Consider the following 27,000-nt stretch of genomic DNA (forward strand, 5'->3'; position numbering starts at 1 on the left):
ACAACAGCTTTGCGCTCTCTTTGAAGCGCAAGAAGTATGAATGCCCTTACTTCTGCAGAGGCCGTAGCACCGTAAACGCTGCAGGCCAATGCAGACGCCGATTGACCATGCAGCGGCCTTACCCCCATATATAGAAAATGCGGTTGTAGGCTACAGTCAGATAGCATAACGATTTTTTGACAGTGGATGCAGGATTTTTGCCTCATTTAGATATGTTTCTGCTTAGAATTTCTAACATTTTAGTAGGCTATTTATTAGTCAACTTGTCAATAATTAGATACATGCAGCTTCTCTTCTGTCATATGTTGCCCTAGAAGACTAAATAAACCCTTGCTCACCAGAATAATGTCATAAATCAATAGAATGAAATGAATGCTTCAATCTAGTTGACATTGGTGAAGTTTGCTTTGTCGTCTGCTTCTTTCTTGGAGCAAAGACCTTTAGACACCAGGGAGAAAATGCAAAACTTCAAAAATGGGGAAATATTTTCTGTGCAAAATGTGCTAATGACATCAGTTTGACCGGTTGTAATGAAATAGAAAGCTGTGAAACCTACTAAAGGTGTTTCTGATCAGATTTCAATTTGGCTTAGATGCATATTTTATGTGGTTGAAATACTATCAGCTTTTATGATGCTGATAAAGATACCATTTCTACAGAAGGAACCTAACTGCATTCATATTCTCTCAATATTCTGAAAGAAATGCATCATATTTCTCCGCTCCTGTTCCAGAACAAAACATAGATTTGGTGTATAATTTTACTGCAAGAAATGCTTCATTCTGCAAGAGTAAAAATTAAAAGGCTACAGTCAGTGTCCAGATTTAATTTTAACAGACGGGGCTGTAGTGGAGCCACATCACCAACAAACTAACATGGTCCAAGCACACCAAAACAGTCGTGAAGAGGGCACGGCAAAACATATTCCCCCTCATGAGACTGAAAATATTTGGCATGGGTCCTCAGATCCTAAAAAGTTTCCAAAGCTGCCCCATCGAGAGCATCCTGACTTGTTGCATCACTGCCAGTTATGGCAACTGTTCAGCCTCCGACCGCAAGGCACTACAGATGGTAGTGCGTACGGCCCAGTACACCACTGGGGCCAAGCTTCCTGCCATCCAGGACCTCTATACCAGGCGTTGTCAGAGGAAGGCTGCTACTCTCTATTGTTATCTATGCAGTCACTTTAATTACTCTACCTACATGTGCATATTAACTCAATTACGTCGACTAACCGGTGCCCCCTGTATATAGTCTCCCTATTGTTATTTTACTGCTGCTCTTTAACTACTTGTTACGTTTATTTCTTATTGATGTTTTTTAAACTGCATTGTTGGTTAGGGGCTTGTAAGTAAGCATTTCACTGTAAGGTTGTATTTGGCACATGTGACTTATAACATTTTATTTGATTTACATAGTCAATCGGACATCTGCAGTGGCCATATAGCATTTACTGCGATATGTTCTCTGCAGAAGTCAGAGCATTTATACTTGCCTTCGCTGAGCAGAACTGTTGTCAAAGAAGTGAAATTGTGTTTATACAGGACCGCCCGCCCCCACTTACGGTCAGCTTTTAGGTTACCTTTCTTTTCTCCAATGTGACATGTTGAGTTTTACGGTTTAAACGCAAGAAAACCATTTCTCACGTTGCTGAAATGTGTCAAACGCTTCGTCTTGGAATGGACGAGTGTCTGGATGGTAAATGGGAGAAAAACAACATATTAGCACGCGTTTCCTCGTGTACACAAGTCCGACTGATGGGCGTTATGTTTTGGGGGATGCACATGCGAATAAAAAAGATCACAGAAGAAGACTACAAGCTCGAAGTGGACTATCGTAGTTAGAGCCAGCCACACCACCATTTCAGGTACCTGAGAATGTAAACAAATGTATTTGATTTATTTAACCTTTATTTCATCAGGGAGTCATGCTGAGACCAAGGTCTCTTTCTCAGATGAGCCCTACATACCCATCAATATACACTATAGGATACAAAGAAATATACACACCTATATTAAAATCAATACACCAAAAGCAAAACCCAGTCATAGGAAACAAACACATTCTTCATTAAAAAGGTCCTCAATTAGCCTTTTGAATTTCCCTATAGGCACCATCCAACTTTAGAGAGCCATAGGGAAATTTGAAAATGTTTCTAATACGTGTCCTTTGTTGAGTGTTGTATCCATGTTTTTAAACAGTGTTGTGAATTACTCTTTGGATGAGTGGGTTACCTTAAACAATTAGCCTGCGTTTCGTGTCGGTGTAGGGCAGCGCGGATCCCGGATCAATTTCCAATAACGACATTTAAAGATACTTAGTCGGGGTCTGAACTAACTGTTAAAAGTTGCAATACACAAGGTACAATTTCGAAATTTGGTTGTGCATCAGCAGTTTTTATGAATTTTATTTATATTGGTAAATGAGTCAAGTGGCCAGCTATCTAATCGTGTAGCAGGGGTGCTGATGGATCATGTAGGACACGCCAGTGCTTAAAGCCCATGTGTAGTATTATCTCCAGTAGAGTCACTCTGTCACTCACTACCATGGGTAAATAAACTTGAACCCTGACCCATGCGTCTGACACCTAACAGTTTACTTGTCGTGAGAGAAGCACCCCCTGTCAGAAAATCCAAGGTCCAATCAGAGTTAACTGTTAAGAGAATTTTGTTCTCCAGGTACATAACCCAATTTAATTATATTACTCAGTCTGCAAACCAGAATTTGTAAGATCCTGGTCGAATGAAACAGACGGAGGCCCAGCTAAAATAGTCAAAAAGGTTTATTCACGGGAACGTTCTAAAGTTAAGAAAACAAAACAATACATTTTATACTGACTTCTCACGCCCACACATTCACACAACCATACCCACACACATACACACACACACACAAACAGACGCACACACATGTCCTGCTACCCAGCCGACAGAGATTAGTGACCTTGTTCTTGACACTACTCCCTGTTCTCTCCCAAATCTCTAGTCAGGTCGGCACCAAGCTCAGACAGTCTGTGTTTATAATACCATAAAGACATATTGTCTTTACCCTCATTCTGACTAGGCTACACATTTATTGATTATGATTTTATACATTCTAATCACTTCCATACAATTATATGTTTCAGGGCAGAATATTCTAATCATTCAATTAACGGATAATTCTCACCTAACAATTAACTTAGGAAGCCCTCACCTGTGGGGATGGGGCTTGAGCAGCGGACGTGGTGACCCCTGGAGAGGGAACCCACTAGAGCAGTGGTTCCCAAACTTTTTATAGTCCCGTAACCCTTCAAACATTCAACCTCCAGCTGCGTACCCCCTCTAGCACCAGGGTCAGCGCACAAATGTTGTTTTTTTGCCATCATTGTAAGCCTGCCACACACACACTATACGATACATTTATTAAACATAAGAATGAGTGTGAGTTTTTGTTACAATCCGTCTTGTGGGAAGTGACAAAGAGCTCTTATAGGACCAGGTCACAAATAATAATATAATAACAATCAATCATTTTTGCTCTTTATTTAACCATCTTGCATATAAAACCTTATTTGTTAATTGAAAAGTGTGAATAACTCACCACAGGTTAATGAGAAGGGTGTGCTTGAAAGGATGCACATAACTCTGCAATGTTGGGTTGTATTGGAGAGAGTCTCAGTCTTAAATCATTTTCCACACACAGTCTGTGCCTGTACGAGAATTCACTCTCGCATAGATACGTTGTTGCAAAGGGCATCAGTGTCTTAACAGCGTGATTTTTCAAGGCAGGATACTCTGAGGGCAGCCCAATCCAGAAATCTGGCAGTGGCTTCTGATTAAATTAGCATTTTCACAGAAACGCTTGTTGTAATTTCGATGAGGCTCTCTAGTTCATATATCGGTAAGTGGATTGGAGGCAGGGAATGAAAGGGATAACGAGTCCAGTTGTTTGTGTCATCCGTTTCGGGAAATTATCGCTATATTACATTTGACATTGTCCGTAAGCTGCCCATATCATTGCATAGTGCAGAAAATACAGGAGAGTTAAGGGGCCTTACTTTAACAAAGTTAACCATTTTCACTGTAGTGTCCAAAATGTCTTTCAAGCTGTCAGGCATTCCCTTGGCAGCAAGAGCCTCTCGATGGATGCTGCAGTGTACCCAAGTGGCATCGGGAGCAACTGCTTGCACATGGGTTACCACTCCACTATGTCTCCCTGTCATGGCTTTTCCGCAATCAGTACATATATCAACATGAGCAGCAGTTACATTTGGCTATGTACAGACCGTTACTGGAATTCCCGCAAGAGTAACGGTTAATGTGATTGGATGTTAATTATTTGACTAGGCTACCTGTATTTGACATTGTGTTGTTGTTTTTCTGAACACTAGATGGTTTCATTTTATTTTTGGCAGTGAAACGATGCTACTCAGGTGAGAAAAAAACCTCACCCAAATATATAGCCCCATTGGAAAATTATAAATGGACTGTTTGAAAATGTGAAAATACATTAAAAAAAAAAAAAAGTGAATCACATTTTTATTTGGCGTACCCCTCGACGGCATTGCGAATACCTGCACTAGAGATTTTTCTGCGTTCCAATTTCATGTGTCCCTAATTTCCTACCCTTCTCCCTGAAGTGTGCACTTGCTCGCTCCTCCTCATTGGATCAATGTAAGGATGGGCTATGCCTGCTCATCATCACAGATGATAAAATAGTAGTGAGGAATTAAAAACATAATCTTTCTTTAGGTCTGTAGTAGTGTCTGTCTGTCTTGCATGCATAGGCACTGTCCCGTGGGCTAAGACGTTGATTATAAGACTGTCTCTGTTTCTCTAGTCTGTATCTGAGCTAAAACTGATGTTTTGCCTCCATCATGACCAAGGTCTTGTCTAGATACAAAATCAGTTTGTTTGTTTACCTTTTTCTCTCCCATGTCATTACCACTTATCAGTTAACATGGGTGTAAACATAAGCTAGAAACCTTCCTGTTTAAAAGCCGGGGGTAGCGGGACTTCTATTGGACAGACAGACAGGCCTGTATAATTACACATGGATGGACAGAGTAGACAGACAGATGGACGTACACACTGATGTGTGTTTCCCCCAGTCTCCCTGACCTATCCACTCTGACCCTAGAGAGAGCCCATGGATGGAATTATCTGTTGGTCAGGAGAGAGAGACCGCCTCTACTCTAACCTACCCCATCTCTCTCAGCCTTCCCCTTTCTTCCCTGTCTCTCTCCTGTCTTCCTTGAAACTTTCTCCCTGGCTTCCTCTTCCCATCTCTCTATCTGCCCCCTCTCTCTTTCTCATGTGTTGGATGGCCATGCTGTTAGTAGAAGAACGTAGCTGTCTTCCAATAGCGTATTGCCATTCTTTACATTATGATAGGCCCAATGGCTGCTTTGTGCTCAGCCTTCCCCCTAGAAACCAGCATCTACCAGAGAATGACATGCATTGTGACACCAGAGAGGAAGCAGCAGAGAGACGGGCCTCAGGGCAGGGTTATCAGATTTAGTCAACGTTGTCTTGTGTTGTTATTCACTCTGGGAAATAAAAGGTGCCAACTTTTCACCAATGTAAAATGTCATTAACTGCCGTAACTCTGACTGAGGGTTCAACTCCAGAGTACAAGGAAATGGTCAGAGCTGTAACATGTAGGCCTATGTGTGTAAATAGATGAAGAGGAGTCTGTACATAAGCGGTGAACATAAACATTCAATAAGAGCAGTGAACATCTACATACATGTTCTATAAGAATATCAACACACATTGAAAACGTACAATCACAGTGCTAGAATGGAACAGTAAAATTGTGATTTGCACACATTGGTAAAGCCTTATTTATAGTGAGATGAAGGCAGAGGCTTATCTTCTGGAAGTTATCTGGATGTTTTGTAGGCTAGGCTACATGAAGTGTTGGTTATTTCTATTGTTGGAAGTGACTCATTCATTGGGATGTTAATGTAATGAAATAATAGAGCAGATGGTGTTTGGGGTCTGCAACTCGTTGACTGAGAAGCAGCAGGTAATGTGGCCTTTGTAGTGAGGACAGGGGACAGGGCTTTTTCACATCTCAATAGAAATACAAACATAAGAAAGTACACACAACACCATCCATTGAAGTCCAATATATCAGGAGTGTTAAACCATTTTCCCCGCTTGCTGCATTCGGTCTTCATAAATTGAGAAAAAAAATGGTCCTCTATCCATCGCTTTTGCCATTTTTGATGCTCTCTGACTGTCTAGCTTTTATTTTGATGACTGTTAGCAAGCTGGACAGAGTAAAGAGACTATAAATGTAGGCTATTACCGTTTCTACACAGGTTCGATTTGGTTTTAGTAATTTTAATGTCGATTGAGATTGTTTTTCATAGAAAGAAAAAAAATACTCAAACCACCTGCAGGCCGATTGAATGGGCTCCGGCCCACGGGTCTTGAGTTTGACAGGTGCAATATACAGTTGAAGTTGGAAGTTTACATACACCTCAGCCAAATACATTTAAACTCAGTTTTTTCACAATTCCTGACATTTAATCCTAGTAAAAATGAGAAGAGAGAAGAGAATGATTTATTTCAGTTTTTATTTCTTTCATCACATTCCCAGTGGGCCAGAAGTTTACATACACTCAATTAGTATTTGGTAGCATTGCCTTTAAATTGTTTAACTTGGGTCAAACGTGTCGGGTAGCCTTCCACAAGCTTCCCACAATAAGTTGGGTGAATTTTGGCCCATTCCTCCTGACAGAGCTGGTGTAACTGAGTTAGGTTTCTAGGCCTCCTTGCTCCCACACGCTTTTTCAGTCTGCGCACAACTTTTTCTACGGGATTGAGGTCAGGGCTTTGTGATGGCCACTCCAATACCTTGACTTTGTTGTCCTTTAGCCATTTTGCCACAACTTTGGAAGTATGCTTGGGGTCATTGTCCATTTGGAAGACCCATTTGTGACCAAGCTTTAACTTCCTGACTTATGTCTTGAGATGTTGCTTCAATATATCCACATAATTTTCCTACCTCATGATGCCATCTATTTTGTGAAGTGCACCAGTCCCTCCTGCAGCAAAGCACCCCCACAACATGATGCAGCCACCCCCGTGCGTCATGGTTGGGATGGTGTTCTTCGGCTTGCAAGCCTCCCCCTTTTTCCTCCAAACATAACGATGGTCATTATGGCCAAACAGTTCTATTTTTGTTTCATCAGACCAGAGGACATTTCTCCAAAAAGTACGATCTTTGGTCCCGTGTGCAGTTGCAAACCGTAGTCTGGCTTTTTTATGGCGATTTTGGAGCAGTGGCTTCTTCCTTGTTGAGTGGCCTTTCAGGTTTTGTCGATATAGGACTTGTTTTTACTGTGGATATAGATACTTTTGTACCTGTTTCCTCCAGCATCTTCACAAGGTCCTTTGCTGTTGTTCTGGGATTGATTTGCACTTTTCGCATCAAAGTACTTTCATCTCTAGGAGACAGAACGCGTCTCCTTCCTGAGCGGTATGACGGCTGCGTGGTCCCATGGTGTTTATACTTGCGTACTATTGTTTGTACAGATGAACGTGGTACCTTCAGGTGTTTGGAAATTGCTCCCATGGATGAACCAGACTTGTGGAGGTCTACATTTTTTTGTCTGAGGTCTTGGCTGATTTCTTTTGATTTCCCCATGATGTCAAGCAAAGAGGCACTAAGTTTGAAGGTAGGCCTTGGAATACATCCACAGGTACACATCCAATTGATTCCAATTATGTCAATTAGCCTATCAGGAGCTTCTAAAGCCATGGCATCATTTTCTGGAATTTTCCAAGCTGTTTAAAGGCACAGTCAACTTAGTGTATGTAAACTTCTGACCCACTGGAATTGTGATACAGTGAATTATAAGTGAAGTAATCTGTCTGTAAACAATTAGATGTCCTAACCGACTTGCCAAAACTATAGTTTGTTTACAAGAAATTTGTGGAGTGGTTGAAAAACGAGTTTTAATGACACCAACCTAAGTGCATGTAAACTTCCGACTTCAACTGTACATATCACCAAGTTGCAAGTTAAAACTCCATCTACGAAATTTGGGTCAGTGGTAGGGGATCCAAGGTGCTGTCTAAAGAGCTGGGTTTTCAGTCTGTGCTCTGGCGGAACGACTCTGCTGGTCTGACCATGGTGGGGAGCTTCTTCCACCACTGAGGTGCCAGGACAGAGAAGAGATGGAGGTGCCAAGGAGCCAGAGGTGGCAGAACGGAGTGCTCAGTCCAGGGTGTAGATTATAACCATATCCACGGAGGTAGGGCAGAAGTAGAGAATGACAGTTTCATAAAGAGATACAACGTTCTTCATCGCCACCTACATACATACTATTCACTTTATAGAAAGGAACGTTTGGTATATCTAGCTCAAAAGGTTTAGGAGGAGATGGCTAGAATATTCTGAGGAGAATGGAAGATTCCATAGAGGGTTATGAATGTTGTTGCTGGTGGAGTTAGTGGAGGTTGACGTTGTTTGCTGCTGTTGCTCCTGCAGCTCCCCGTATCCCCATGGACAAACGCATCTTCACCACCACATACTCCCCGGGCTGTGTTTTCCTGAAGGCGGACGATCGGTCAGTACACACACACACGTAAACAAACGGGCAGGGGCGCAGCCATGGGTGGGCCTCGAAGGGCTAAGGCCTAGCCGGTGGGGAGCCAGGCCCAGCCAATCAGGATTCGTTTTTCACCACAAAAGGGCTTTATTACAGACAGAAATACTCAGTTTCATCAGCTGTCCGCGTGGCTGGTCTCAGACAATCCTGCAGGTGATAAGCTGGATGTGGAGTTCCTGGGCTGGCGTGGTTACACGTGGTCTCCGGTTGTGTGACTGTTTGGACATACTGCCAAATTCTCTGAAACGACTTATGGTAGAGAAGTTAACATTCAATTCTCTGGCAACAGCTCTGGTGGACATTCCTGCAGTCAACATGCCAATTGCACGCTCCCTCAAAATATGAAACATCTGTGGCATTGTGTTGTGTGACAAAATGCAAATTTTAAGAGTGGCCTTTTATTGTCCCAAGCACAAGGTGCACCTGTGTAATGATCATGCTGTTTAATCAGTTTCTTGATATGCCACACCTTTCAGGCGGATGGATTATCTTGGCAAATGAGAAATGCTCACTAAAAAGGATATAAACACATTTGTGCACAACATTTGCGAGAAATAAGCTTTATGTGCATATGGAACATTTCTGGAATCTTTTATTTCACCTCAAGAAACATGGGAACAACACTTTCTGACACGTTGCTTTTATATTTTTGTTCAGTATAGTTACAATCTCTATCTCTCTCTACCTCTATTTCTTGCTCCTTGACCCCCTCTCTCTCCTTCCTTCACTCTGTGTAGTGTTGAAGTATGTGGGCCAGTCTCCGTTTGAGCACTCCCCAGTGCGTTTTTGTTGTCAAAACGGAGACTACGTCACCCTGGACACCAGCTGGTTCAGCTACATAAACCCCTGGAGCCGCAAGGTCGCCTTCATCATCGGACGACACAAAGTCAGGATGTGAGTGTACCTCTCTCTCGCTCTCTTTCTCTCTCTCTGACCCTGTGTGTCTCTGTGTAGGGGCCCTCTGAATGAGGATGTGTTTGCTGCTCGGAGTAAAGAGGACCTGCCAATCATCCACAAAGAGATTAAAAACCTGCAGGCCAAGAAATACAAGCTCTTCCTGTAAGAACACACAAACACCATGGCCCCTATATTGCTACCAGTTTATTCCTCTCAGTCTGGAACGTGTGTAAATGTGTGTCTCGTTCTCTGTTCAGCCGGTCCATAATAATGGCTCCAGTGGTTATGGCAGTCTGGGCAGTAACGGTTCCCATGAGCACTACATCAGTGTGAATTCCTCTTGCGACAGCAATGGCAACCTGTGGGAGGATTCACACCTTGAACCGGTGAGACAATACAGCACCAGTACACCCTGTTACAATACTATTCCTGTTACCTAGATACTAGTTTGTGTCTCTTTTTACTGCTTCGAGAGTCATGATTCGTTTGATCTGCTGCAGCAATATATTTTACAGCAGGATAAGTACGTGCTCCTCCGGCTCAGCGGATCTAGAGCCTTGCTCCGACCAGCAACTGTCTATCATGTGCATGAGGGAAAACAGATCAGGCTGCATGCACCTTAGAGAAGAAAATACATGTTTAGAACTGATAACTGATCGCACGGTGCAAGAATGAATGTAATTAATTATTGAATGTTGTGATGGGTATGAGAATAAAGGCCTAAACACAATATCATTTGCGAACTGCAGCCTTCCAAACAGTTCGTGTTTGTTGAGCAGAGGCTGTGTATGTTCTGGTTCTACTCAACAAACTCGAGAATTAATCGTTTGGAAGGCTGCAGTTCGCAAACAATATTGTGCTCAGCACATTGAACTCTCAGCCCATTGAACTCTCAGCCCATTGAACTCTCAGCCCATTGCACTCTCAGCCCATTGAACTCTCAGCCCATTGAACTCTCAGCCCATTGCACTCTCTGCCCATTGCACTCTCAGCCCATTGAACTCTCAGCCCATTGCACTCTCAGCCCATTGCACTCTCAGCCCATTGCACTCTCAGCCCATTGCACTCTCAGCCCATTGAACTCACAGCCCATTGCACTCTCAGCCCATTGAACTCTCAGCCCATTTAACTCTCAGCCCATTGCACTCTCAGCCCATTGAACTCTCAGCCCATTGAACTCTCAGCCCATTGAACTCTCAGCCCATTGAACTCTCAGCCCATTGAACTCTCAGCCCATTGAACTCTCAGCCCATTTCACTCTCAGCCCATTTCACTCTCAGCCCATTGAACTCTCAGCCCATTGAACTCTCAGCCCATTGCACTCTCAGCCCATTGCACTCTCAGCCCATTGCACTCTCAGCCCATTGAACTCTCAGCCCATTGAACTCTCAGCCCATTGCACTCGTACCAGTATACGGGTTGAAACTGGCAGATTTGGGCACTAATAAGCGAGTAGTGGCTGTACAGTAACAGACTATACATGACATCAGAGCTCTGGATCTGCGCTTCACAGCGCTGTATGGGTTTTGACTGACACGTTCTAAACTTGAGCACCGCGCGCGACAGGAAGTTACCCCCGTCCCTGAGCAACTTTTGCAAATGTTTTCTTGTCTGGGTGAGGGAAATGCTGTAAATTAAGATGACTCTATGTATTTTTAAAGATGAAACGTTGAGGTTTATAGTAAATATCGCTTTGTTGTCATAAAAGCAAGCCAAAATCATAAAACTGACGTCATATACAGTGTCAACGTTTATGATCACTATGTTTGATGTACAGTTAGAAGATGACATGGCGTTATACCCTGGGTTGTTCTGAACAGAATGAGCCTGTTTGTCTATGTGAAGAAGATTTGCCCCGGCACACGCACCTGAATGCATGACACTGTTTCTCTGAGTTACCTTGTGAAAGCCGACCGCTGTAAGATCGTATTTTATGACTTAGCTAGTCATGTTGGCAATAGAACAAGCTTTCATATGATGCCCACATGACCCAGATTGCGATTTATAATGAGCCGTTTTTGGATTGCATGAAACAGCAACAGTAACTGTGTGATGGCATGGATTCAGAATTGTGTTCCAAACTAAACAGCTAGAAGTGTGCTTGTTTCAGTTCCTCAACGGCACAGCTAGGAGAGCTAAAAAAGGTACCTAATAGTTGAAGACTCTTCTTTAAGTCATAAAAGTGCATTGAAATGACTTAGGAAGTGTGCACACTATGGGGAGGTGTGTGGCCACTTGAAGACACCAGTTAGTCCTCTCACTCAGACCCTTGTCATTTGTTTCTCTTTTGTTGCACCTTCCCAACATTTTCCAGGATTATTCTTATCATGTTAATGAATGTACTCAGAGTATTTTCAGATTTCGTTATCAACAAATGCCGTAACAGTAGAGTAAATGTGTAATGCACATAATGGCAACGGTGTAATGTTTAGATTCAGTGTTGTCAGGGGAACTGTTGTGTACTCACATTTAGTCTAACAATTTCCCCATTATCTCCAAACTGTTCCCTTTTAATTGCTACCATGGTTATGCATTTTCATATTCCTTCTGTAAGTAACATTTCAATTTAGCCCTATCCCTAGATGCCAATTCCCACGACTGTAAAGGGTTAAATGCTTATCACCCTCACGGCTGTCAAGCAATGCATTCCGCCAAGAGTCGTTCACGATCTAGCCTGGTTGCAGCCACAACTGGAGCTCGTTTCAAATGTTTCAAGAAATAAACGTATTTGTATGCCAAAAAAATCAACAAATGTACATTGTTTTAAATCACATTTTTACAAGTCAGTCACAAATGGCAGGTTCAATAAGCTCCCTGTATGCCAATGGTGAACGAGAAGCTAGTAAAATCATGACTCTTTCGATTTGTGTGGTGTGTGTATGACCATGCAGCAGATCTGTGCTGATGTGAAGAGTTGGGGCCAACAGGCATACTTGGAATCCAGCCACATACTCACCCCCTTTGGGAAATCTGCCACAGGTACGATAATGCTCAGACCCTGATCCAACAGTTACCAATACTGGTCCTGGGGAAGCAAAGGCTGTGCAGGCTGTTGTACCAGCCTAGCACTAACACACCTCATTTAGCTAATCAATTAATCATCTAGCTGTTCAGTAGTTAAATTCTGGCTTACCTTTGACCCCTTTGTGATGTCACACAGCGCCCTTCCCCCACACCAGGGCTGGGGTCAGAGGGCATGAGGAGACCAGGAAGCAAACGCATATTCCGTGCCATCAGCAGATCAACTCCGTGGACAGCATCATCAGGTGGGTGGATCCTCTGACTGACAGCAGAGGGTGACGGTGTCACTGTGATGGTACATGTATTTTATCTGCAATCAATGTTTCAGTGAGGATCCGAATAAAGTGTGTGTTTGTAGGTATCTGGAGGGCTGTGGTCCACACTTGAAGTGTAAGAGCAAGTCTCGCTCCATCGGCACATCTTCCTCCTCCTCCTCTACCTCAGAGGATGACACACCCACCACTGACCCACACACTGCCCAGGCCAGCTCCGACGCTGAGTTACACAAACACACACAGCTCAGACCATCTCTGATGGAAATATATATATATACACACACACACACGCACGCACGCACGCACGCACGCACTCTCACACACACACACACACACACACACACACACACACACACACACACACACACACACACACACACACACACACACACACACACACACACACACACACACACACACAGCTTTCTGATGTTTTGTCTGTCTGTATGTGTAGTTGTGGTGCTGGACAATCAGGTGTCGCTGGGCTCTACAGCAGCAGCTATGGTGAGAGCTCCTCTCACAGACATCGCTCTGTCTACAAAGGCTATGAGTTTAGTGTCAGTCACCAGCTAGTGCTCCTACAGCAGCACTATAGTGCATGTTCCCCAGCCAGCGTCAGGTACGGACACACAATCACATTCTACCCTTTTATTTGTAATGACAAAACAAACAAAAAATATATCTTCTTTATGCCCTGCCCTCCAGAGGTGACAGTCCTAGAGGATGCACCAATGGGCAGCAAGCCTGCTGACCCCACTCCTGCTCGCGCTGCCCCTAGCCCCACCCCTAGCTCTTCTGCCGAGGAGCTGCAATTGGTGGGTCTGACCAAGGAGGTCCTTTCAGCTCACACTCAGAATGAGGCGCAGGAGTATGTGGATCGCATCCTCCACAGTCCCTATAGCTCCTATCTACAGCAAGACAACAGCTCCGGGGTTCACCCTCACCACCCAGGCCAATTTGTGTGTAGAGGACTGTTATCACACATGCTATGGAGCAGGGTGACTTGTGTCAACCACCAAGCTGGAGGCCTGTGGCATTGCTTTGTTAGGATGATGAGGTTTTCTTCCAGATAGATGTGCTGTATTTGTGATTACTATTCTACTGTTCTCTCTCCTCCCTCCCTTCAGGTGACTACGTGATGCAACCGGTGACTGCAGCCGTGTTGAACCGCACTCGGACAGGGAAGCCAATGTGGAAGGACCACCAGAGGGCAGGCTGGGCTCACGGATGGTAGCCCAACAAGGCATGGGAGACAAGGTAACCAGAGGCAATTAAGCACAGCTGACACTACTAATGATATATTCTCCTTCCCCTATAAGAGATAGTATGGAACCAGCAAGTGGGGGAACAATCTCTGGAAGATGGCCACCGAGACAGAGGAGCTATCTAGGAAGAACCATTAAGACGGTGACAATGTCGTGACTTTTTATGGTAGTTTAAAGACAATCGTATTGTGTTCCTGTTTTGCTCTGGAGAAGAAGACATATGTTTTTTTCCTTTGGAGAGTTTTCATTGATTATGTTGGAGTGTTTGTGTTGACCAAATGCCCTCAATATAGAACTTTGTTCAATCAAGAAAACCTACTCCTGACTCGTTTGTTCCACCTTCCCGCTTTAGAGTGACGCCCAATTACTTGGTCCGCTCACACCTAATAAACACAAGCGTCCCAAACCCAAAACTTCGTCTGACAGCTACGCCTCTCACCCAAGCCCCCTCTTGCCCTCCCCCGCCCCTACTCCGCCTGGCCCTCCTCTGAATCCTCTAACCCCCTTCGCCAGTTTGGGCTGCCCCATCCTCCTATATCCCCTCCACAAGCCCCCATGGGTACCCTCCAGACCCCCTACTTCACTATGCTGAGAAGCCAGCCAGGGGTGGACCAAGTGGGGAAACAGCAGCAGGCATGGGTGGGCCCCATGGTGCTTCAACCAGACCAGAACCCAAACTCAAACCCACAGAACTTTCAGCAGAACCTACAACAGAATGTTCAGCAGAACCTCCTGCATAACTTTCAGTTTATGCAGTCCATTCAGAACATGCAGACCCCAGTCTATGCAGTCTGTCCAGGTGCAGTCCATCCAGTCCAACATTCCCAGACAGAACTTTCAGTCCATTCAGATCCAGAACATTCAGGGCTTCCACAACACACAGCCCATGGCCCCATCCCAGGGGTTGAACCCTTACATGGCTCCAATGATGGCTGTGATTCTACCCAACTTACCCTTCAGGCTACCCTACCAATTACCCCTCCTACCCTCCAGGCTACCCCACCATGTACCACCCCACCACACCCTCTCTGCTACCCCAGGCCCCCTTTATCATGTCAGGCTTCGGCCCTGGTCTAGGCCCCTTCGCCCAGCCTCAGCCTAGTTCCCAGCCCCAGAAGCCACCAGGCCAGCTATACTGCTCCCCCAGACCGAGCTCCTCAGTGGGGGAGGAGGTGGCTGGGCCCCCGGCTCTGTTTACATTTACATTTACATTTAAGTCATTTAGCAGACGCTCTTATCCAGAGCGACTTACAAATTGGTGCATTCACCTTATGACATCCAGTGGAACAGCCACTTTACAATAGTGCATCTAAATCTTTTAAGGGGGGGGGGGGGGGGGGCAGAAGGATTGCTTTATCCTATCCTAGGTATTCCTTGAAGAGGTGGGGTTTCAGGTGTCTCCGGAAGGTGGTGATTGACTCCGCTGTCCTGGCGTCGTGAGGGAGTTTGTTCCACCATTGGGGTGCCAGAGCAGCGAACAGTTTTGACTGGGCTGAGCGGGAACTGTACTTCCTCAGTGGTAGGAAGTCCAACTCTCGCTCCAGTTCTGCACTGCAACTCAACCTGCTGCAGGAGGCCCAAACCCAGCGAGAGTCAGAGCAGCACTGGATAGACCCATTTGTTATTAGAATAGAACATCACAACCCAGCCCGCCTGAGGGGAAAACCTGTGGTTACCTAGGTTACCCCATTGGCTCACAGCAAATACTTGGCCTTTTTCAAACACAATTTTATTTTTGTCTGCTTGTTTTAGTCAATTACAAAATTACACACGCCCGTGCCGAGAGCCTGCACGACGCGCACACCAAGGGGGTGAGTCAACTCTGAGCTCTCACCTTTTACGCTGTGTGTTTCTCATTTGGAGACTTGGCTCTTCCTGTCTCCTTTCCTTTTCCTCTTCACTGCTGATTTGACAATCCAGCAGAAGGTGAAAGCAGTGGAAAGTTAAAAACCTTTATTTCACCAATCAGTGGTCATGAAGGAGAGACCAGACTTCATCTTTTTTTTCAGATTTAACATTCAATGGAACACTGTTACAAAACAGTAGGTGGTAACACAACTATTCATGCCACTCTCCCTCATCAGATTGATGCACCCTGTGAATCAGGTAACCATGACGCACGCCCAGGCTACGTCAAGTGAGCTGTTGGACCTGCTATTGCAGGAGGATGGCAGGTTAGGTACCGGCTCTAACGCCTCTGTGTCCGGCTTTGGAGTGGCTGGCTCTCTAAGCTCTGGCTCCAACGGAGCATCCACCTCACACACAGGTATGCATAGATACACACTGGTACAGCACAAACACACACACACACATCCCCTTAGAGTGCTGATGCCCAGTGCTCTCTCACCATCCCCCAGGAAGCAGTAACAGCAGTAAGTACTTTGCCAGTAACGACTCGTCAGACACGTCTCGTAAAGCCAGCAAGAACCAAGAGGCCCAGCAGGATCACGCACAACTCACGCCTTCAACATGCGTGTCGAGAACTCCCTGTGGCGCATGATCCAGCACATGCCAGAACCTGTGAAGATGACCTACCAGATCCATCCCAGGTACCACAACTCAAGCACTCTAGAATCCAATGCTAGAACCCAAACTCTACTCTATAGAACCCTGCTCTAGAAGGTAACGCTAGCACCTAATATTAGTACCCAGCTCTAGAACGTAACGCTAGAACGTAATATTAGTACCCAGCTCTAGAATGTAACGCTAGCACCTAATATTAGTACCCAGCTCTAGAATGTAACGCTAGCACCTAATATTAGTACCCAGCTCTAGAACGTAACGCTAGAACCTATTATTAGAGCGCTGCTCTAGAATGGAACACTACAACCTATTATTAGAGCCCTGCTCTAGAGTGGAACACTAGAACCTATTATTAGAGCCCTGCTCTAGAGTGGAACACTAGAACCTATTATTAGAGCCCTGCTCTAGAGTGGAACACTAGAACCTATTAGTAGAGCCCTGCTCTAGAGTGGAACACTAGAACCTATTATTAGAGCCCTGCTCTAGAGTGGAACACTAGAACCTATTATTAGAGCCCTGCTCTAGAATGGAACACTAGAACCTATTATTAGAGCCCTGCTCTAGAGTGGAACACTAGAACCTATTAGAGCCCTGCTCTAGAGTGGAACACTAGAACCTATTATTAGAACCCTGCTCTAGAGTGGAACACTAGAACCTATTATTAGAGCCCTGCTCTAGAGTGGGACACTAGAACCTATTATTAAAGCCCTGCCCTAGAGTGGAACACTAGAACCTATTATTAGAGCCCTGCTCTAGAATGGAACACTAGAACCTATTAGAGCCCTGCTCTAGAGTGGAACACTAGAACCTATTATTAGAACCCTGCTCTAGAGTGGAACACTAGAACCTATTATTAGAGCCCTGCTCTAGAGTGGGACACTAGAACCTATTATTAGAGCCCTGCTCTAGAGTGGAACACTAGAACCTATTATTATAGCCCTGCTCTAGAATGGAACACTAGAACCTATTAGAGCCCTGCTCTAGAATGGAACACTAGAACCTATTATTAGATAGAGCCCTGCTCTAGAAGGGAACACTCGAACCTATTGTTAGAGCTCTGCTCTAGAATGGAACACTAGAACTTAATATTAGAACAAATGCTCTAGAACCCAGACAGCTGGTATACCTACCCTCCTAGCGTACTGATATGCTAGTTACCCTGCAGGGACCAGGCAGAGGTGCTGGCTGAGGACAAGGAGAAGCTACGTCTGCTGCAGCCTCTACAGCCCTGGTTCACCCAGGAACAGAGAGAGGAGCTGGCTGAAGTCCAACCCTGGATCCAACAACACACAGTCCCTCAGATGATAGACACACAGGTGGGGAGGGCTCACGTACACACATACACACACAGACACATAGATTTAGGTGCATGCTAACTCTCTCGCTCTCTCTCTGTCTGTGTGTCTCTCTCTGTCTCTCTCTCTCTCTCTCTCTCTCTGTGTGTGTTTCTCTCTCTCTCTCTCTCTCTCTCTCTCTCTCTCTCTCTCTCTCTCTCTCTCTGTCTCTGTCTCTGTCTCTGTCTCTCTCTGTCTCTCAGGGCTGTGTGAACTGTAGTGCAAGAACAGGGATTCACCCACAGGATCCAGAGAGCTCGTCCCCTTTGAATGCCCTCAGCAGGATTCTAGTCCCGCCCCTGACACCCCATCTAGGAAATGCAAACCTGCCAAGCAGGGACACTTAACTCCGCCCACCAAATATCTCTACTGACCCATTACTAGGAGCTCAGAGAGGCTTTCTCTCAGTGCCCTAGAACAGTGTTTTTGCCCTAGCACTACACAGATGATTCAAATAATCAACTAATCATCAAACGTTGATTATTTGAATCAGCTGTGTAGTGCTAGGGCAAAAACCAAAACCCGGGTTGCCAGGTCAAGCTGAAAATTTCTAAGGCCTGAAAAGCCCAAATAGTTTTGGCCGCAGCAAGAGTTGCCACATTTATCCAATAAACCCATTTTCCTTAATGCTGTCATGACGTTGGCAGTGGGGGTAGGTTTATGACAGTCATAAATACCTCTTTCCCCCTTTTTCTCTCTCCCTACTATAACTGATGTGACATAAGGAAACCCATGGGTTAACATAGAGATTCTGCGTAACATCAGAAGTTGGGGGAAATGAACTATATTCTGGTAGTCCGACCAACTGAACATATGCGGGGGTACTTAAGGTATATTATGTCAGTTCGGTTGCCCTCTGACACATTCTCATCAATGATAGAATGACATAAACTCTACTGTGGAAAGTCTAAACGTCAGAGGTATCGGATTCACATGGAATTGTTGTTTAATTCAAATGTTTGAATATGACATTATTTGTGAAGCGGTGAAATGTAATTTTAGCTTCCAAATGAGAGATCTGTGCTTTCATAAGTTTTCCTCTGCTCACAGTGGTCCGCCCCTGTGAAGAGGCATGGGTTATAAACTTTTCAGACACACCCCTCTCCCTCCACTATAAAAGCCAAGAACAAGAATATAACTTCCTGTTCCGGGTACACCAGGATGACGGTCCGGTGTCAGAATGGTTCAGATAATAACTACAGATGAAGCCAACATCAGCATGGACTTTGATTGTGAATGGTATGAACTTTGAACTCGTATTCACTACAGAAGTGATATCTCCTAGCCGTTGAGTTAGGAACAGCTAAACGCAGGTTAGGAAGGACAGTCCAAGTATCCCGTCTACTACACCAACGTTACTCCAACATATCCCGTGACTACCAGAGACATTCTTCAAAGGACAGAGGACTCGGGTTGGCGACACGGTCCATCTACCACCAACCTACTGAAGCGCAGCTCAGAGTAAATATGTATTGCATTTTCCTCTTCAAATGGGCGGTAATTTAGAATGCATAAGATACTGTATTTACGATAGTACAGCTCGCCTATGTTCAAGTCTCCCGCTCTTTCACTAGGACTCCCCCCTTCCCTTTGTGTAACAAGCTGTCATATCTATTCCGCCCGCTAGGGACGTTTTCTGTATGACGTAATTTGTGATCAAGTTATGATTTAATTGTATATGTGTGATTCTGTGTGATTAGTTAGGTATTTAGTAAATAAATAATTAAACCCAATTTTGTATTGCTGATTCAACTTGTTAGCCAGGATTCTTGCAGATAACCAAGGACTTACAACTTTCAGATGAGACTGAATAAAATGACGATTAATGTGACTTATGGATGTAAAATCTTACTAAATCTTTAAGAGTTTATTCGAAAGATAACAGCTCTATAAATATTCTTTCGTGGTGTCCCTCTCTAGTTAATTAACATTTACATGATTAGTTCAATCAGGTAATATTAATTACGGAGAAATTATTTTATAGAATAGCATGTCATAGCAATTAATCTGGCATAGTCAAAGACACGACAATGCTATCAAGCAAATCATGCAGGAATATCAATGTAATTTCTAACTATGTAAGTTAAGAAGCAAAATTTGGTTTTCCAACAAAGGATTAATTCTTGTGAGTTTAAGAATATGTCGCAAGATAAAAGATAATTTGCCCTTATTAAACTCTCCTGATCATTTTCCATCAAAGGATGTTGATTTAACCTTTTTTTGACTGCTATGATTAAACAATTAAGCCTTAGGAGGTGTGGTATATGGCCAATATACCTCGGCTGAGGACTGTTGTTAGGACACATCCCTTAGCCTTGGTATATTGGCCATATACCACAAACCCCTGAGGTACTTTATTGCTATTATATACTGCTTACCAACTTAATTAGAACAGTAAAAAGTAATTGTCATACCTGTGGTACACTGTCTGATATACCACGATTTTCAACTAATCAGCTTTCAGGGCTCAAACCACCCAGTTTATAATTGTAAATAAATCAATTTTGCGATTGTGCATAAGTATAGATAAATCCGACAGGAGAGTGAGTGATGAAAGTTGGACAGAGGATCTTGAAATCTCTGCGCAAGAAACCATTGGATGAACTTTGAAAAACAAATGTTTTTGAAAAACAAATGTTGGTGTCCCCAGGACTGAGTTTGGGAAAAGCTGCCCTAGAATCTCCAGACACAGATTAACACACATAGACAGATCTGAACAGATGCCTCAGAGGCTGTATTGGGCCGGAGGGCACAGAGGAATGGAGCATTCTGATTGGCACTTTCTGGCAGGTGAGAGACGGGTATTCTTATTGACAGATTTTGTTGGATTCCAATGGATCATTTGTACTCTCTCTCTCTGTCCCTCCCTCTCTCTCATTATAGACCCTGTGTATATTAATTTGGGAGTCTGTTCTGCAGGCTGTTTAGAACCTGGATGGCCCGATACCACTGGGAGATATCAAAAACACAGACTGAAATCTACTGATGTTATGGACACACACTCTGGGTGATACTGGCAGAGTGATTGTATGGACAGTTACAGCCCTAAGCCGACTCCCACTACAAATGAACTCTGCATTTCTGTCTAGCGAGCAAATGGATCTGACAAGCAGAAGGGCCTTATGTTGTGTGACATGTGACATGTGTATGGACACACACTGTGAGATACGGGGTGATGTTAGGGACACAGAAACCCTCAGTATGATACAGACAGTGACGGGGTGTTGAACTGCAGTACAGCGTCTGGGCTGTTCCCTGGATCCATGGACCAGCACAGGGACTCCAGAAGGCACAGTTGTGGACCTGGACCTAGAATGAACAGTTGCCATGACGTTCCACTGCTTCTGCTCCTTTCAATTTCTATTTTTGTGATTGTCGTTTATTGTGTCTCTACGATTCCAAAGGTTCCCTAGTACTCATTGTCCTAACCTCAACAAGCTGCAACCACAGCCAGGCTCACTTTATTGAATGAAATGTTATAAAGGCTTGATGTTGGTGTCTTTTGTATGTTTGTTGTGTGTGTCTTCTCTATGCGCTCATGTCCATAAGTGTCCTGTTTGTCTAGGTTTTGTACATTTTTTGGGGTACAGAACAATGTATTTTAGAAGAAAAAAACTGTATACAAAACAAAGCAATTTGTTTTGAATTGAGGGAGTTTTTGTGACAACTTGAAATGACTACATAAAAAGGATGACAACAATTTACTTTTTTTATGTAGCCCTTCTTACATTAGCTGATATCTCAAAGTGCTGTACAGAAACCCAGCCTAAAACCCCAAACAGCAAGCAATGCAGGTGTAGAAGCACGGTGGCTAGGAAAAACTCCCTAGAAAGGCCAAAACCTAGGAAGAAACCTAGAGAGGAACCAGGCTATGAAGGGTGGCCAGTCCTCGTCTGGCTGTGCCGGGTGGAGATTATAACAGAACATGGCCAAGATGTTCAAATGTTCATAAATGACCAGCATGGTCAAATAATAATAATCACAGTAGTTGTCGAGGGTGCAGCAAGTCAGCACCTCAGGAGTAAATGTCAGTTGTCTTTATTTTGGTAACCTTTCCTAGCTAATCTTCCTTCAAAGGTAGCTTTTAGTCCAACAGTCTCTAGGTCTCTATCTGGTTGTCACGCCCTGGCCTTAGTATTCTTTGTTTTCTTTATTATTTTAGTTAGGTCAGGGTGTGACATGGGGAATGTTTGTGTTTTGTTGGTTTTGGGTGATTCTATGGTAAAGGGGTTGTTGGGTGTAGGATATGGGTTTGTGTTGAGTACATGTGTCTAGCGTTGTCTATGTATGTTTAGTTGTCTAGGAGAGTCTATGGTTACCTGAATGAGTTCCCAATTAGAGACAGCTGATTTCGGTTGTCTCTGATTGGGAGCCTTATTTAGGGTAGCCATAGGCTTTCATTTGTTGTGAGTAGTTGTCTATGTGATACGTTTGTAGCCAGTGTGTGCACATCGTTGTTTAGCTTCACGATCGTTTTCTTGTTTTGTTTAGTTCATAAGTGTGTTTGTTTCGTTTGCCTTCTTCACCAATAAAAGGAGATGGCTTATTTTCCTAAAGCTGCGTTTTGGTCCGTCAATCATCCACACGATCGTGACACTGGTCGTCTATCAACACACAATCACATACAGTACACAGTCCTGACACTGAGTTCTCGAGAGATTTCTCACTGAGGCACAATCAACACAAGCTGATCTCCAAACATACTGTTTTATTCATTATTGTACATACAACACTACACAGTCATGTTTATTACTCATATTCACTATTTCACTATGTACACCTGAGCTGTGCCTGAACACAACAGAATAAATACAAACTATGTATCGTGTGTGTCACTCCTAGACACAGTACTTCCAGAAGCACTCTGTAGTGGTTCTCTTTCTGTACTCTCTTCTGCTGCCCAGGAAACGAGGTTGAGGGCTCAGAGCTGGTGTTTCCAACAGCACCTGAGAGAGAGCGAGAGAAAGAAATGAAGTAGTAGAGAGAGTAAGTGAAAGGAACGAGAGTTGAGGAGAGCTTTGATACTTTGCTGAATGCTTAGTATGTGAAAGGTGCCTGTGTTCAATGAGATTGCTAGTTTGTTTTGGATGGACTGATCTCTCACCTCTCTCACGGCCTGGTCTGGGTTGAACACTGCTGATCTTAGATCTGTACAGAGACGAGTGGAAACAAAGACCTGGTTAGGTATATGTTTACCATTCTCTGTCTCTCTCTCATATACAGACTCACACTCACACATTTAGAGTGGAAACAAAGGCCTGGTTAGGTATATGTTTACATTCTATGTCTCTCTCTCATATACAGACTCACACATTTAGAGAAGACCATCAGACCCACCCTCACATCGTGCTGCTCACATCGTACACTTACACAAGGCTGACACCATAGACCCGCTCTCTTTTCTGATGTACAAACTGACACACAAACACTCAATGTCACTCACTGCCACGGCCAGGTGCACTGTGGAATCTGTAGGTGTGGTCAGAAAGGACCAGCTCCTCTGGACTCACCACCTGGTCCTCCTCTACAGACGCTATAAACATGACATAACGGGACTTAACATGACATATATACAACATGATATAACGTGTGTGTGTGCTTGCATGTGTGTGTCACTCACCTGTTCCGGTGTAGGACATCGCGTTAGAGTGTGAGACGGGGTGTGTGAGGAGGGGTCCAGCGGCGGTAAGCAGCAGAACACACGAAAGGAAACGCTTACACTGCATGTCTGTACTGGACCGTCTGTACTGCCTCCAAACTGTCTGTAGTACTGTCTACTGTCTGTACTGTCCTACAGGTGTCTGCCGGTAGCTGTTTCCCAGCCGTCTGTACTGCAACACAGAGTCTGTAGCTATATTTGTCTGTTGTGTTTAAAGCAACACTGTGGCAACACTGTGTCAGAACCAACTGTAGAGGATGCCGTTTCTATGCTACGTAGCTACTTTTTCTTCTTTCTCTCTTTCTCTTCTTTCTCTGTGGATCCCTGCAGGTCTCAATCAGGTGCTCTGCTCTGGATCCATACCCTGCCTTATATACCTCCCGCCTTCCCTCTCTCCTATCTTCTCTCAATCCATCTCCACTATTTCGGCCCTGAGTTGTAAATATTGCCCCGTACTGTCGGTGAGGCTGACAGGGAGGCCCAATAAACCAACCTCTCTCCCTCTCATTTCCATCTTTCTTTTTCACTATCTACCTCTCTCCTTCCCTCTTTTGGCATAGCGTGCGTCAGGGGTGACACATTTAACCAGCTTGTCCTGATGCCACCCTAATAAATCTGCACAGCGCAGGTGTGAGTGTATGTGTTAGTGTACACTGAGTGTATATGTGTTGGTGTGAGTGTCCATCGGTGACTGCCACTGCTGGTTCACGCCCCAAAATGGCCCCTGAATTTACTTCCCCGTTCACACACTCGTTTGTTTTACAATCATTGTATGGACCAAAAAATTAATTATCATTCAAAATCCTATTTTCCCTAACCCCAAACCCTAATTCTAACCCTAACCCTAATCCTAACCTTAACCCCAAACCCTAATTCTAACCCTAATCCTAATTGTAACCATAAACCTAACCCTCAAAATGTCCCCAATTGTCTGAATTGTCCTTGTTTTACTGGCCTTGATCCCCACAAGGATGGCTAAACCAAAACACACACATATAGCCTGTTCCAGGCCTCTCTCCCTCTCAACCTAAGTCCCCAGAACCAGGATTAGGACTTCCTGATCTATACCATAGTCATGTGCCTGTGCATTAGCCTGTTCTTTTGTCACCTCTCACTCTTCCTCTACCAATTCAATTCAAGGGGCTTGAAGGAAACATGTGCTAACATTGCCAAAGCAAGTGAGGTAGATAATATACAAAAGTGAAATAAACAATAAAAATTAACAGTAAACATTACACATACATAAGTTTCAAAACAATAAAGACATTACAAATGTCATATTATGTATATATACAGTGTTGTAACAATGTACAAATGGTTAAAGTACACAAGGGAAAATAAATAAGCATAAATATGGGTTGTATTTACAATGGTGTTTGTTCTTCACTGGTTTCCCTTTACTTGTGGCAACAGGTCACAAATCTTGCTGCTGTGACGGCACACTGTGGAATTTCACCCAGTAGATATGGGAGTTTATCAAAATTGGGTTTGTTTTCGAATTCTTTGTGGATCTGTGTAATCTGAGGGAAATATGTGTCTCTAATATGGTCATACATTGGGCAGGAGGTTAGGAAGTGCAGCTCAGTTTCCACCTCATTTTGTGGGCAGTGTGCACATAGCCTGTCTTCTCTTGAGAGCCGTGACTGCCTACGGCGGCCTTTCTCAATAGCAAGGCTATGCTCACTGAGTCTGTGCATAGTCAAAGCTTTCCTTAAATGTGGGTCAGTCACTGTGGTCAGGTATTCTGCCACTGTGTACTCTCTGTTTGGGGCCAAATAGCATTCTAGTTTGCTCTGTTTTTTTGTTAATTCTTTCCAATGTGTCAAGTAATTATATTATTGTTTTCTCATGATTTGCTTGGGTCTAATTGTGCTGCTGTCCTGGGGCTCTGTGGGGTGTGTTTGTGTTTGTGAACAGAGCCCCAGGACCAGCTTGCTTAGGGAACTCTTCTCCAGGTTCATCTCTCTGTAGGTGATGGCTTTGTTATGGAAGGTTTGGGAATCGCTTCATTTGGTGGTTGTAGCTCTACCTCTCATTCCATTTCCCTCTTTCTATCCCCCCCCCCCCCACTCACCCCCCACCCTCTCTCATTGTCACCTCAGAGGCTTCAGTAAATCATGTGTGTGATTCACAGCTCAGACCATCTCCACTCCGCAGAGCACTTCCGTGCCACGTCTCCTGTAAACTCTAATTGATGTGTGTGTTTGTGTGCATGTGTGTATATACATTTATGCATCGCATACCACCGGCAGGGCTGCATCTCTAGTAAATGGGTTGGGATTTAAAGGCAGAATATCTCACCTTGTTAGACAGAAACACGATCACTTCATTGGCCATGGAACCCAGAGTGCGTCACTGACTGCTACAGCAGCTATAAAGGGGAGTCATTCATACAAGTATCTGCCATGGTAAATTTACACTCAGTTTCTCCTAAAGCAAAACACTCAGTTAAACACTGAAGGGAATTCTGAATAAAGAACATCTATTTTTCTCCTGTATCTTGTTAATATTGTGATAGATGTGCTACGTGCACCAATCAAATCTGTATGAATCTTAAAATTGGTTTGATGATTTATTTGTATTCATATTTATTATGGATCCCCATTAGTTCCTGCCAAGGCAGCACCTACTCTTCCTGGGGTCCATTAGTTCCTGTCAAGGCAGCACCTACTCTTCCTGGGGTCCATTTGTTCCTGTCAAGGCAGCACCTACTCTTCCTGGGGTCCATTAGTTCCTGTCAAGACAGCACCTACTCTTCCTGGGGTCCATTAGTTCCTGTCAAGGCAGCACCTACTCTTCCTGGGGTCCATTAGTTCCTGTCAAGGCAGCACCTACTCGTCCTGGGGTCCATTAGTTCCTGTCAAGGCAGCACCTACTCCTCCTGGGGTCCATTAGTTCCTGTCAAGGCAGCACCTACTCTTCCTGGGGTCCAGCAAAATGAAGGCAATTTATACAATTTTAAAAACATTACAATACATTCACAGACGGTGTGACCTCAGGCCCCTACTCAACCACTACCTCATATTTACAGTAAAAAAATCCATGTGTACATGTGTGTATAGTGCGTATACTATTGTGTGTGTGTATGCATGTGTCTGTGCCTATGTTTATGTTGCTTCATAGTCCCCGCTGTTCCATAAGGTGTTTTTTTATCTGTTTTTTAAATAACATTTTACTGCTTGCATGACTTACTTGATGTGGAATAGAGTTCCATGTAGTCATGGCTCTATTTAGTACTGTGCACCTTCTATTGTCTGTTCTGACTACCTCTTGTGGGCATGTCTTGTGGGGTATGCATGGGTGTCCGAGCTGTGCGCCAGTAGTTCAAACAGAAAGCTTGGTGCATTCAACATGTCAATACCTCTCATAAATACGAATTAATGTTTAATTTTTTTTTATTTTTTTTTATTTTATTTTT

The 27,000-nt window shown here is 44.0% G+C and overlaps 2 protein-coding genes across 2 annotated transcripts; one reads left to right on the forward strand and one right to left on the reverse strand.

Annotated features, from left to right (window-relative positions):
* The first annotated feature begins 5,970 nt into the window (after nt 1-5,970).
* Nucleotides 5,971-19,656, forward strand: per3 (period circadian clock 3). Its single transcript, XM_055870225.1, is given in 25 exon segments — nt 5,971-6,012; nt 8,451-8,586; nt 9,346-9,502; nt 9,563-9,666; nt 9,758-9,891; nt 12,397-12,484; nt 12,666-12,771; nt 12,885-13,019; nt 13,257-13,420; nt 13,507-13,752; nt 13,929-13,989; nt 14,454-14,514; nt 14,517-14,891; nt 14,893-15,012; nt 15,014-15,258; nt 15,590-15,640; nt 15,642-15,667; nt 15,819-15,877; nt 16,151-16,183; nt 16,185-16,332; nt 16,424-16,515; nt 16,518-16,615; nt 17,755-17,905; nt 18,127-18,193; nt 18,196-19,656. Coding segments are annotated over 25 exon segments (3,000 nt in total). The 3' UTR covers nt 18,297-19,656.
* Nucleotides 19,657-22,681: 3,025 nt separating this feature from the next.
* On the reverse strand, nt 22,682-23,908 carry uts2b (urotensin 2, beta). The gene is made up of 4 exons (XM_055870192.1): nt 23,544-23,908; nt 23,367-23,456; nt 23,028-23,071; nt 22,682-22,869 (listed from the first exon to the last, which is right to left on the reverse strand). Exons 1-4 carry the CDS (start codon nt 23,647-23,649, stop codon nt 22,762-22,764), a joined length of 348 nt encoding a protein of 115 aa, XP_055726167.1. The 5' UTR covers nt 23,650-23,908; the 3' UTR covers nt 22,682-22,761.
* Between the last annotated feature and the right edge of the window lie 3,092 nt (nt 23,909-27,000).

This window comes from Salvelinus fontinalis, chromosome 18, assembly GCF_029448725.1.
Source record: "Salvelinus fontinalis isolate EN_2023a chromosome 18, ASM2944872v1, whole genome shotgun sequence".
NCBI classification, from domain to species: domain Eukaryota; kingdom Metazoa; phylum Chordata; class Actinopteri; order Salmoniformes; family Salmonidae; genus Salvelinus; species Salvelinus fontinalis.

Bases quoted from the DNA above. Each gene is read 5' to 3' on its own strand.
- uts2b (XM_055870192.1), bottom strand. From the start codon at position 23,649: ATGCAGTGTAAGCGTTTCCTTTCGTGTGTTCTGCTGCTTACCGCCGCT. The intron at 23,072-23,366 runs GTGAGTGACATT...GTCTCTGTACAG, and splicing joins CAGTGCACCTGGCCGTGGCA to ATCTAAGATCAGCAGTGTTC. The intron at 22,870-23,027 runs GTGAGAGATCAG...GCTCTCTCTCAG, and splicing joins CAGACCAGGCCGTGAGAGAG to GTGCTGTTGGAAACACCAGC.